Source organism: Mustela lutreola, chromosome 5, assembly GCF_030435805.1.
Source record: "Mustela lutreola isolate mMusLut2 chromosome 5, mMusLut2.pri, whole genome shotgun sequence".
Classification (NCBI taxonomy): Eukaryota; Metazoa; Chordata; class Mammalia; order Carnivora; family Mustelidae; genus Mustela; species Mustela lutreola.
Window position 1 is genome coordinate 107,888,349 of NC_081294.1, and position 14,102 is coordinate 107,902,450.

At 33.3% G+C, this 14,102-nt stretch overlaps 1 protein-coding gene across 5 annotated transcripts in view; it reads right to left on the bottom strand.

Moving 5' to 3' along the window:
* SSBP2 (single stranded DNA binding protein 2) overlaps positions 1–14,102 on the bottom strand; it is a 297,510-nt gene that overhangs the window by 81,443 nt on the left and 201,965 nt on the right. For 3 of the 5 annotated variants that reach the window (XM_059175380.1, XM_059175381.1, XM_059175385.1), the window contains one exon: positions 2,867–2,956. The exons of the other annotated variants lie outside the window; for them this stretch is intronic. In XM_059175380.1, the coding sequence (XP_059031363.1) occupies positions 2,867–2,956 (90 nt within the window). The remainder of the gene's footprint in view (positions 1–2,866; positions 2,957–14,102) is intronic. 5 annotated transcript variants of the gene reach the window in all.

Genomic DNA, 14,102 nt, shown 5'->3' on the forward strand with positions numbered 1-14,102 from the left:
TGCAATTTTTATCTTTAGCCTGGATCAATCAGTGCCGTAGGCTTCAAGCCCATATGTTCACTAGTCTAAAGGGTATCTCTAACTGGAGGTCCCACAGGAACCTCCTATGTCCCACCTCAAACCTACTATTCGTTTTGTGGTCTCTATCTCGAAAATAAAACCCCCATCTGCTCAGGTTGAGATAGAAACCAGGACTTTATTCTTGAATTATTTTATTCACACCCTCTGTGTTTATTTGCCTCTTAAATCTGTTTATCTCTCTCCACACCCACTGCCACTTAGTTCAGGCCATCATTAAATTCACCTAGATCACTGTACCTGCCTCCTCAATGGTCTTGCCTACCTTTAGACCTGTACTTCTCTGCAATTCTGGCCATTAGAGTGATTTTTCTAGAAGTACAAATATTAACATGCCTCTCTCCTGCTTGGAATCCTCAGTAGGAGCCTCATCACCAGCCACTCTCCCTTTAACTAAGTAAGCTCCATTGTTTTGTTTTGTTTTAAATATTTAGTTCCTCTCCTCTCCCCTCTGGGCCTTTGGAAATTCTTTTCCCTCTTCCTGGAATATTCTTTCTCTCACTCCCTGCCTCTTTGCATAACTCATCTTTGGATGCCAATTTGGATTTCATTTATTATTTTGACAATATTTCCCTGACAATGACCTCCCAACTTTGGGTTTGGTGGCCTTCTGATTTGCCCTAGGAACACACTCTACTCGCTTGATACAGCCATTTTCTTTCTATACTCTAATTGCCTATCTCTCTCTCCTTAACCACAATGTATATTTTTCGAGGGCCTCTAAATTTTTGCTTACATTGTTCCCACCCTCTAGAATATCATTCCCCTGCTTTTTTTCCCTGGAAAACTTTCTCCAAACCACTCCCAGCTTCAATTCAGGTAGACTGATCAGCTCTTCTTCTAGGTCATCACAGAACATTACACTTGAGTCTGTTACAACACATAGCCTGTTACGTTACAGTTACTTATTTTTAATAATGCCTCCTGGTTAGACAGTGAGAGTCAGGAAGGTACATATTAACATACTCATTTTTAGATGCCTATCACAGTGCCTGGCTGGTATATAGTAGTTCTTAAGTATGTACCGACCAGAATAACTGAAACAAAGTTAAGTCTGTTTCAACTACTCTTACTAAGAATTAGGCAGAAGACATGTAAGAGGAGAATGGGTCATTTTACAAAATGTGAAGATGAAAATGTATGGGTTTATATATCTTTGCTTAAACTTAATAGTATTCAACTCCCTTCCTGACCCACCCTCTTTTTAAAAGTGCCATTCAGAGAGCACCTACTATCTCTTACATTTAAATAAACCTTTTCAATTTACTCCCTAACTCTAATTCACCATTGGCAAGAGAAATAGAGCATGAGAGAAAAAAAAGTAAGTGACCTAAAAATATTTTATCAATAGTGATCAATTATGAACTTTAAGAGGTAAATTCTATGGCAGAAGTCCAGAAAGCCTTGATTTAAATCCTGACCCTGTCACTTTCTGACTTTGTGCATTCCACTTATGTATCAAGGCTTCGTTCTTCCATCTGTGCAATAAGAACTGTAATAACACATGCTTTATACCTAGAGTTACTGTTGGAATTAAGACTTTATATATGTAAGACATTTAGAACAAAGCATGACATACAGTAAGCAGTTAATAAGTGTTAGCTATTATTGTCTTAAATCGGGATTGCTCGATTAAAAATCAAGAGTTATAATATGTTGCTACATTATAGGAAAAGGATGGGATATGAGTTCTAAAAGGCTTCTGAATATTCTAGACCAGTTGGGTATTAATATAGAGTAGTGGTATGAATAAACATGTCCTAAAGGACTTTGCATTTCAGAGCTGGTACTAGGTTCTAATTAAGACCTTTGTGTTCAATTGCTGTAACTCTGGAAAATTTTATTTCTCTATTTTCACATTTATGATGGTATGGATTAACTAGTGACTGTCAAGGACTTTAAAAACACAAAAACACTAAAGTGACAAATCAGTTTGTAAGTACCTAATGTAATCACTGACAATATAGCATACTACATTAATTCCCATAATGCCTTCCAATTCTAGTTAACTCTTAAGTTCTTGTTAATTTTCTCAAAAGATGTTATAAAATTAACTACGTGGTTAAAAAAAAATAAACTTCTGAATCTGTATCAATATGGATTAGAAAACTGTAGAATTAAATGTAGATGCAATAAACTTTAAAAGTGATGTATTGTAATTCTAAAATCATTATCATTATTGCTAAAATAAATGATCTTGTTGAGATTTTAAAATACCAGCATATGTATTTTAAAATCCAATTTTAAAATGTCACATAATAATATTAATAACAACTCCAGCTTAAAAGTCAAAAAGATGATTATCAAAATATTTTGATATAGCCTATCATTGTGATAAGTGAAAAGGTTATGATTTAGCCATATTTTGAAAGTACAGCCAAATCTTGATTATCTTTGGTCTGTGGAGATCGGGATAGCTGGGGTAGTTAAAATCCATCTATCATTCCAGAACTTCATCTTTAGCCTCTTCTCCCACCACATCTTTACCACAATTAACTTAACGGGCCAGTTTGCATTCCCACTCCCTTTCTTCCTTACTTAAACACAAAAATGGCAAAATAAATACATGAATAAAAATTTGACAACAAATAAGACATAGGAAGGAAGGGCTATATCTCTCCACTAATATCTATATACTAGATAACCCATCTCTGATTATCAAGAGTTGGCTGCACACATTAAGTTTACCTTCAGAGTTAAAACAGCCTCATTCTCCTTCATGTCTTTAAGTAAAATCAAGCAGGAGTTCCTATGCCTTAACATTCCTAGTCAGCATTTCTCTGAGTACCTGAAAGAACCCTGGTGGTACAGGACCTACTGGCATGCCATCTCCTGGGGGAATGTTTCCTAGCACTGGGCTGGGAGCTGCTGCAGCACTCTGCAAAGAATAAAGGAGAAACAAACCTACGTCATTACAGCGAAGGCACAATACCAAAGACTAACGATCATAGATTGTAGGAAGGGAAGCTTTTCATTCCCAGGAATAACTACTAGTAATTTCCCCCACTCCAGAGATAAACTAACATACAACAGTTAGTTTAGTATATGACTAAGTTATTTGGTTTAAACAAGTCTTTTAAAACTGTTTGAATCATAGGATTTTAATAAGATGGTATACTTGAATGATACATAAAACGCAAATAATAACATGACAGAAAGATAAAAGTTTAAGTCAATCCTTTATTGAAGGCACAGGCATCTGAAATGGTAACATCAATAACAAATATGTATATATGTAGGTAACACATTTAAAAATGGTGGGTACAGAAGTTGGAAAAAAAGAACTCTTTTTCTAGATTATGCTTTTCTGTATCATAAACAAGAATAATTAATTTTTTGGCTATCGGTAGTAACACATTATTCAATTTCTAATATACTACAACTGGAAGCCAAAACATAACTGAGAGCAAAAACAGGGTGGTGAGGATGAAAAAGTAATTAGGAGACTGAATAAAAGAAAAGAATTAGATTTAGAGAGATTAGTCTCATATAAACAGATTATGGGAAAAAAAAAACCAGGTTGAAAAACTCAGTCTATTTCACTTCCAAATTATTTTGTGGAACCCTAGAGCTTCATAAAATAGGAGTACTAAAATTTTTGACTTAGACTCTTTGTAATCAAATCTAGGTTTTAGATTTAATTCTTACAATAGTAATGCATATCACTCACTAGTCCACAACCGTGGGCTTCATCCTTCTACCTAGTTAGACATACTCTACGTACTAAGAAGAACAGTCACAAAGGGACCAGAAATGTGCTGAAGAAAGGTCAGTATGAATACACAATCCTGCCATGAAAAGAACTCAAAACAAATACTGGATCTAGTAGATCTGTTGCACTGTCCTTCTCCATATATTAGTGTGTTGATTCATACATTAATATTTCATTACAGAATGAAAATCAATATATCTGTAGCCTACATTTCCCGGTATATAAGTTGACAAAAAATACTAAAACATGTTTATTCTATAATACTAGCAGTTTTTAATAATGAAAATCAATGATTTCAGTATTTCCTGTGGAAATCTAGACTTACATGTGGTTCTCTAAAATGTTGCTTACCTATGAATGCCAAAATTCTAAACTTCTGATAAAGCATAGAAAAGGACAAATAATATTTCTTAGATATTAAGATGAAACATTAATCTGTTATTCTATTCTATTTTATCTTGTTATTACTACTTTTTAAAGTAGGCTCCAGGCCAAGCATGGAGCCCAATGCAGGGCTTGAACTCACAACCCAGAGGCGAAGACCTGAGCAGAAATCAAGAGACAGAGGCTTAACCAACTGGGCCACCCAGGCACCCATGTTATTCTATTTGAAGCAAAAACATGCTATTTAATAAGCATACGTTACTTGAATACCTACCATTTGCCAGATATTGTTCTATTTTGCTTTATGTATCCACATTCATGTTTTTAAAAAATGAAAGGCACATTGTTTTTTTTCATTTTAACCCAACTGGTGTAAAATTTTAACACAGTGTTACAGTAAGAGGAAAATTTACCACCAAACATTTATTCTCTTCTAGTTTAAATATGACATTATAGCTAGATAGATCTAGGAAAGAAGATTTGATCGGGGTCCTTTGACAGTCAACTACTATCATGGGCAAGTTGCTCTCAGTACTTAGAGCTAGACATAGGATGTCACCGTTGTTCTAATTAATTGCAGGACAGAAACCTTTTTTGGGGTAAGGTTTATTTATTTATTTATTTGAGAGAGAGAGAGAGAGAGAGAGAGTTAAAGAGTGAGTGAGAAAGAAAGAGAGCAAGAGAGAGCGTAAGTGGGGAAGAGAGGGAGAGCAGCAGCTTCCCCACTCAGCAAGGAGCCGGCTTGATCCCAGGACCCAGAGATCATGACCTGAGCTTCAGGCAGACGCTTAACAACTGAGCCACCCAGGTGTCCGAATAAAAATTCTTGAGACAAGTTTGTAAACCACCCTCACCTAGACTTTTACAGAAATGTGTACTACAACTTTGAGCAGGTTTTTAAAAAAACAAAATAGAATTCAGTGAATTAAAGCAACTTCTTACTGTAATTCAATGGTTTTATTTCTCCCTCAATTGTAGTTGCCTAGCATGTGATGTGATAAGCACTGGATGTTTTACACAACTGATCAATTATTGAACTCTACATCTGACACTAATGATGTACTATATGTTGACTAACTGAATTTAAATTAAAAAAATAATATAATTAAAAACATTTCAAAGCAAAAGACAAAAGCAAAACAATCAAAAAAACCTTCTGTCTCCCCAGAGGAGAAGAAAACGTTTGTTTGCATCTAAATTAAAATTCAACAAAAATACCAGGTCACCATTGACTCCTTTATTTTTTTTTCTTTTTGGCAACCACATAGCTTAAAGGTATGTAATATTCTTTTTCTTCAAAATTCTTCATTATATATGCTTCCTATGGTATTTTTCAGCTATTAGTTAAAACTAAAACAAAATGTATGGTTCAGATACAGATTTAAACAATTAAATCTTTTAAAATAGCTTCTGAATGTTCATTTCATGATTTCAAAATTATTGAATAAATGCAATTTATATTATATATAAAATATAAATATTTTACATATAAACAGATATGAAATATATATTTATATATGTAAATATATAAATATGTAAAAACATGTATTTTACATATTTATGTAATATGTAAAATATATATGTAAAAATATATAAAATATATTTATAAAAAAATATATACTATATATATATATATATATTGTCAAGAACTCTTACATGCTCTGCAACAGAGCAGTTAACATAAGAGGAAAAAAAAAAATCCTTAAAAATCCTTGCCATGTAGAAATTAGTATGTTAGTGGGAAAATAAATATAATAAGTTCTATGGAGGAAAAAAGAACAGGGAACAGGGAGTTCCCAGTAAAGGGGGTAGGGATTATAACTTTAAATAGAATAGTTAGGAATGAATGAATAAGCCATAGAAACTAATGAATCACGTTATGGTGAATAACATCTAACTATGCCTCTTACTCTGTTGTTGAGACTGCCTCCCTACATGTCAAGAAGTACCAAATTCCTATGGTTTGCACCTATTCCCTCAGAGGGGCACAAGAATTTTGTGGAAAAATTTTTTTCTTAATAATCGTGCTTTAGGCAAACAGTATTGTTGAAAATAGAAAAGAATAAAAGAAGAATAGAAACAGCAAACTTTCTTGAAGAGAGAAGAGTTTTATAGCTGGATGATTTATGATTTACAGCACGATGATGTTTTCTGGTGTGATAGTAATTTCTAGCCTAGGCCTAAGGACATGAAGTGCAATGAACAGAATCTTAGTAATTATCCAGTTTGATTACCCAGTACAAGCACTACTTCAGAGCATTTCAGCCCAAACTTCACTCTGTGGACTGCATTTTTGAGCTAAATCATGCATCCATTCTTCTGGGATTTATTGACAAGGGATAATTCACCCTTTATTGTACTGTGTGGACTCAAGCTTAGGGTAGCATTTGGCACACTGTGTTAATCATTAACAAATACTAGTCTGATAATAAATACTCCAGAAGTACACTAAATCGCACTGCAAGCATTGTGAAAGCGGGTATTTCTCAAATCACTTAACTTGCTCATTTATATACCATAGCACTATAAATAATTTACGCTTTGAATCTATAAGCAAAATGAGAATCAAATTTTTGGGATTAGGGATTTATGTAGAATGAAGAAGGACAAAATTTCTTGGAGTTCATTGCTATGATTTATTTTTTTTTTTTAGAGAGAGAGAGAATGTGCGAGCAGGGATTGGGAGGGGGGCGCGGAGGGAGAAGGGGAGAGAGAGAGAATGTCAAGCAGGCTCCATGCCCAGCAGGAAGCCAACTGTGGGGCTTCATCTCATGACCCAGAGAGTATGAACTGTCATTGCTACAATTTCTGGGACTTGTTTCAAGTTTACTTCCAACTTATGAGAAATTTATCTCTTGACTTGAGGATTGACAGAAAGTTGCTGGCTCTAACTTATAAAGTATGTATTATTTTGGAGGGTTGTGACTAAATCACAAAAGAAGAGCAACTATTTCAATTATATTAAGAACTACAAGAAAGCATCAGTTTTGCTGGATTTGTGTGAACTCCTATTAGAATACCATGAAAAATCCTTTACTATTTAATATACCCATGATTATTTAGGGTTCCCTTTTTATCTTTCTCAAAAAAAGAAAAACATCTAAATATTATGACTTTAAAATATTTCTTATAACTAAACTGAATACATGAGACTTCAGGGCAAATGTGAAAATATTAATTATGATTAAAAGTGTTTTGTCTCTCTACTGGATTAATTTGTATGCTTTCAATATATACTTTCCGATACGTATTTTCGAACTGCTCTTAAATCATTTACTTTGTCATAGTCTTAAATTTCAAGGGGTTTTGAGAGTAACAACTTCACTTTTTCTTTTGTATTTCCCCAAGTCACTAATACAACTTTACCTTCTTTTATATATGTGATATATTAAATTTGGTGATTTGCTTTCCCAAGGAGATAGTAAAATGAACTTTAAAGAGTCACCATGAAATCTTTGCATGTTATTATATATTTATCTTTGCTTAAGTCTATGTGGCCATTTTCCTCTCTTGGATGTCCTATAGTAATGTAATTCTACCCTTTAAGAAGGCAGAAGTCAATCTGTACCCCTTCTTTTTGTGTTGTTTTCCCCTTTTATATATGTCCAGCACCATTCCCCATTTTCTCCTTTCTCGTAAATGCTATTGCATAACTGCATTTAAAAAATATTTTTACTCTCCTTTAATTCCCTATTTCTGAATTTAAAGAACAGAGAGATATACTGTTATTTTACATATTATCTTCTTAAATAAAAACAAAAAGAATTCTTATTTTATGGGCACCTGGCTGGCTCAGTTGTTAGGCGTCTGCCTTTGGCTCAGGTCATGATCCTAGGGTCCTGGGATCGAGCCCGGCATTGGGCTCTCTGCTCAGTGGGAAGCCTGCTTCTCCCCTTTCCCACTCCCCCTGCTTGTGCTCCCTCTCTAGCTGCATCTCTTTCTGTCAAATGAATAAATAAAATCTTTAAACAAACAAACAAAAAAGAATTTTTATTTTAATGTCAGTTATTATCGCTGGTAGCCTCTGACCAAAAAAAATTGTATACACTTCTGTATGGAGGTTTCAAAACAATAGTCATATAATAAAATTTTGCTTAAAAATAAAATTAGGATACAATTGATTACTAAATTAGCATTTATCAAGATTCTACACATTAAATAACTTGCAATTTTATATACTAAGGATTTTAGAGAACCAGTTATCTAATTATACACCTGGGAATCAAGATATAAAGTCTGTACTTGGTGCAATAGAAGAAGTATTTTAAGTGTATGTAAAATTGTTAAGGTAATAACAGCACTAAAATAGGACCATGATTATTAGAAACAGGAACGACTGATTAAAGGGAAGGGTGAGTTGGAAGAGATTGGACAGGGAGTTTTTACTATTAAGCTATCTGTGCTATTTTTAAGCCATATGCAGGAAGTTTTCTGAGAAACATTTAAAATGGTGGTAATATCTTATCTTTACAATTTTAATGCAAAGCACAATTCAATATTTGGCTGTTGGTTGAAGACATATTCCTTATCATACTAAAAATCTTTCTTTGCTTAGTATTCTAAAAACAATTTTCAAAGAAATAAAGTTTAAAAAGATGTTTTGCGCCTTTTTTTAAATTTGGTTGATTCTTTGGTTTTTCTTTTGGGAAGCTTGATATAAGTAATCATATATTGATGGTTTTTTTAAACTTAAAGCATCATTGTATTTCTGAGCTAAGCCATGCTTGATCTTCATGGGTGATCTTCTTAATAGGCTAATGAATTAAAACTTGTTAATATTTTATTCAGGATCTTCACATCTATACTCTAAATGAGACAGGTTTAGAATGTTCCTTGCTGTATTTTATCTTTCAAACTTGAACATTCAGATTATTTTACCTTCCCAAAATTAACTGGATGTCAAACTATCTTATATAATGCTGTGAAGAAGTTTTATAATATGGTATTTATCTGCTTTTTGAAAGTTAAAAAATATGCAGCAGTAAAAACTGCCTGAATACAAAGGCAATTTTGGAACTAATTACAGTCATTATTCCTTTTATATTTTCTAAATTTCTATTTGCTTCAATTCTGTTCATTTACATTTCCCCCAGAACACTTCATTTCATTGAGATTTTTAGTTTTATCCATATTCACACTACTTTCACATACTTAAAAAAAGTCCTCTGCAGCAGCTGTGAGAGAGATTGCTAGTAGACCACAAACATCTGTTTTTTCCCCTTCTTCCATGGTAAAAGAACTGTAGCCAAGCGTACAGCAGCCCAACTACATCGTATTTCTGTCTCCTTTTTTCTCACCAAGAACCACAGTTCTCATGAATGGATTGTGAGCAGAAGAGGTATACACCACATCCAGGCTTTGGAATGTAGCCTACCTATTTCTTTTTTTTTTTTTTTTTAAGATTTTATTTTGAGTAATCTCTACACTCAACTTGGGGCTTGAACCTACAATCTCCAGATCAAGAGTTGCATGCTCTATTGACTAAGCCAGCCAGGCGCCCTATCCTACTTATTTTTAATTAGAGATCTAATTGCTATCACACCACCAGCCTCAGTCTCAGTCTCTGGATGATTCCGTGGAGCAGAGCTGCTCACCTGCCCTGGACTGCCTTACTGACTCCTGGCCCTGAAACAGATGATGAGGATCCATTTTCTCTCTTCTCAACTGAATTAGCATCGTCATCATTATCTTTGCGAGACATTGTTTACTTCTTTTGCTTTTTAAAATTATCTCTATTTTCATGCTTCTTTTAAAGGCTTTATTGTTTATTTTCAAACTTCTCAATTAAATTAGTAAATAATTTTTTTTCTTTTTTGTTTAACACAAAGAATATAAAACTGTAAGGTTTGGCTCTGAATTTACCTTTGATTGAATCTGCAAGGTTTGATGTTGATGTTCATGATTTTTTCCCTAAATCATCTAATCAGTATAATTTTGATTACTGGATATAACTGGAAACCAAAATTATACTGATTAGATGATTTAGCAAAAAAAAAAATATATATATATATATATATATGAGAACACCAACATCAAACCTTGTCGATATAAGCAAAGATATACTTTAAATTACAAAGGGTTGGAGGTTTTATTTTTGTTTTTAATTTCTAGCTTTCCCAACTGCATCTAGATAAGATGTAGTATACAATTTCTATATTTAGGAGTTTACTGAAGAATTTTTTACGGTCTAACCAATGGTCAATTTTCATAAATTCCCATGAATATTTAATAAAATATCCATAGTCTACTTTTTCCATTTGTGTAATTCCTTCATATTGTCTCTATTCACATATATATAATACTACACAATTCTTGCTTGTTCATTTCTCCTTTTTTTTTCATGTTTAATAATCACTGCCTTGAATCTACTTTGAAATCAGTATTGCAAGCCCTTCTTCCTGGTGTTTATTTTATATCTCCCATCCACTTATTTTGAAACTTTATGCTATATTTGTTTTACTTGTGAGCAAGAAAAGTCCTCTAAGATGCACCTAATGAAATGTCCTTTAAAATTAGAAAAAAGAAATGAATTGTCTTTATCCTAAGTTTTAAAGGTACTAAAATTAAGACAAACAATATCATTTACCTTTTCCTGATAAAAAATGAAGCTACCTTACACTTCCTATTCTACATCTCCCTCTTCCATTTCCTGATTCTTACTCTAAACATCTGCAGTTTTAGGCACACACTTTTTATTTTCATCATCTCTTCTTTCAGTAATAACTTCTGGCCTTTCCACTCAGTTTTGTAACCATACTTTCAGCATCAAAATAAAGAACTCCAATTTTATCTATTGTTTCCCCTATCAGTTTCTGGTTTTTTTCTTTTTAAGATTTTATTTATTTACTTGAGAGACACCGAGATAGCGAGAGAGAAAGCACGAGCAGGGGAGAGAGGAAGAGGCAGACTCCCCACTGAGCAGGAAGTCTGATGCAGGACTCTACCTAGGACCCTGGGATCATGACCTGAGCCGAAAGGAGACGCCTAACCAACTGAGCCACCCAGGTGCCCTGCCCCACTATCAGTTTCTTTAAAAAAGAGAACATTTGCTACTCAGGAGTTTTAATTTTTATACATTTCTAGGCTGGCCAGAGGATATATCAATATCATTTTCCAAACCCTTATATATGCAAATATCTTTGTTGACTCTCATCAAAACTAGAGATACCACTGTTGGCTGGTATTTAGTGTTGCAGAAATCTGATCCTGTCTTGATTTTTATTCCTAGGGATGTGATCTGTTTTTTTCTTTTAGATATTTGAGGATGTTTTCTTGATATTTATAATTCCCAAATGCCTCCATTCTGCACCTAGGTACTGATTTCTAAATTACTTGCCTAAAATTATGTGAACCTCTTCAGTGATTATTATTGAGTTATTTTTTTTCAAATGCTAGAAAACTGGTGGGGGGAAATCTTTTCAGTTATCAGGCGTAAAGGAAAGTTCTCACAAACCTCAAAGGGTCATTTTTTTGCAAGTGTTATTAGTATCTAATAGTTAAGATATTATTGGTAACTAGGGAAATATGCTTAAGAATCTCACCAGGAAAGAATTTTTCTAAGTTATTGGTAGCATGGGAAATTGGTGCACTTGTAAAAAGCGCATATATATATATATGTATATATATATATATATATATATAATGTGCTATAAAAAATTAATAACTTTTGACTAAGTGATCCTTCTTTTCAGATAATATTCAAATATAAATTCTGAACTATGAGAAAAATAGTACACATAAAATATGTTCACTGTCATATATTTATAGTAAGAAATACTCAGAGTAACCTAAAAATTCAGCAATAATGTAATGCTTAAATAAATTGTAGTACATCTAAGTGACAAACCATGATCAACTGTTAAAAATAATGGTTACAAATGGAATTATTTGGGCAGTACAGGAACTCGTTTATAATGTAATGCTTTGTGAAACACGCCAAAGGTAGAATTGAGTGTAGACTATATATACTATAATTATGCAAATGACAAAAAATAATCTATGAAAGACAATGGGTGGATACAGAGTTAACTGTTAAAATTATACAAATGATTTTTAATAAAATTCCCCCAAAACTTTCTGAAATTTCATTTTATTTCTACTTATAACATAAAGGAACATTATTATACACACTGCCAGTTTTGTCAATAATGGGACCAAACACTAGCTTTACTTAAAACAAACCTAATTCCTAAAATTTAAGATTAAATAATATGAGAACATTTCTAACTTAAACAAGAACTCTTATTTAAATAAAATAAAATATAAAACATTTTAATTTTAATACTATAAAGTTCAAGTTTGTCTGTTTTGGAAAATTAGATCCTAGCAATAATCTAAAAATCACTTAACATTATTTCTGGGCATTTGTTTGCATTGATTACATAAGTTCATTTTTAGGACTACATACTCAACCCCAGTCAACTCCCCTCAGTCACCTTCTTATAATCTGGAGAACCAGGATCATTGACTGTTGTGCTACTTTTTAGGCCTGTTTTTAAATCATAAAAAAATTTATATGTTACTTTCACTAAACCTTAATTATCCAAAGAATAGTATTACAACCCCTTTGGATTCCAAAAGAGGGACAGCATTAAAAATAAAATCAAGTAACGAAAACCAAACATCAGTGAAGAAGTAGAGCCTGGACCCTGACACTTAGAAACACAGAAAGTGATGAGAGTTGGCAAAATAAATATTGTAGCTGGTGTTTGCCATACGGAAGAAAAAGAGAGCTTTGGTTGGTTGGTAATTTCTACAAAATGCTGACTTTTTCATATGAAAGCCAAGAAGCATGGAAAATAAGACAGGCAAACAGAAGGGAAGGAGCTACTGGTGTTAAAAAAAAACGTTTCAAGTGCAAAAGAAATGCAGGACGCTGATAAACACAAAAATGGTATCCTTCCTAAAGGATACTTTCAGGAGGCCACCTTTAATTTGGTGGTTAATTTTCTGAACAGCAGCCATGTCTTAGAAATCCGATTCCTGGAATTCTGAATTTGGCTTTATTAGAAAAGGTAGAGTATAAGAAAAAAGAGCTGATGTAAGAGATTTGTTTTGAGATAACTAAGTTCTAGGTGGTACTTCACATTTGTAATGCAACCCCAACAGTAGGCGGTCATTATGTGCCTGGGGCTATTTGAAGACTCAAGGATTCAGTTTCATCATACAAAATTTTGAACTTGGCTTGATTATTCCTCAAAATGATAATTATGAGTTTAAAAAGCTTAATAAATACCACATAAAAATTTTTGTTTAAAACAAAATGAGGATATTTATGACAAACATGTTTAGCATTCATTAAAGATCAGTCCTTGAGAAGTATTGTCTTCATACGAATGTCAGAGGTTGGGTAAGTTTTTATTAAAGGGATAAGCCTGCATTATGACCACATGGTCAAACTGTAGGCCCAACTTTTGTTAGTTCACAAAGTTGGTGAACTTTTCCATTAAACATCCCCCCTCCCTATCCACAAACATTTTAGTCACTTAATAACGTAACCTCCAACAGTATTTCAAAATACCATAGTTTAAAGACAAACACAAGGAAAAGATGTTAGAAATATTAATGTTGAACCCTCTTTTACAAGTTTTTAACCTTTATAGATTCTAGTAGATTGCCCTAATTTTCCTTTTTGACCTTAAAGATGAAAGCCTTTGTCTCGTTTTTATACTATTGGTTGAGTATAAAAGTCCCTGGGCCTCTACTTATCTGAGAATCTAGGTATTTTAACTATTTCTAGTAGCACCTAGGGAGGGAAACTGAATTATCGGAGTTATCCCTTGGAAAAAATAATTCCCTCTGTGGTAGACAGAATGGCCCCCAAAGGTACCCATGCTCTAACCCCCAGGGCCTATGAATGCAGTTGCCTCTACAAGCTAAGAGCAGCCCTGGCTGACTCCCCAACCACAAGAAACTGAATTCTATAAAG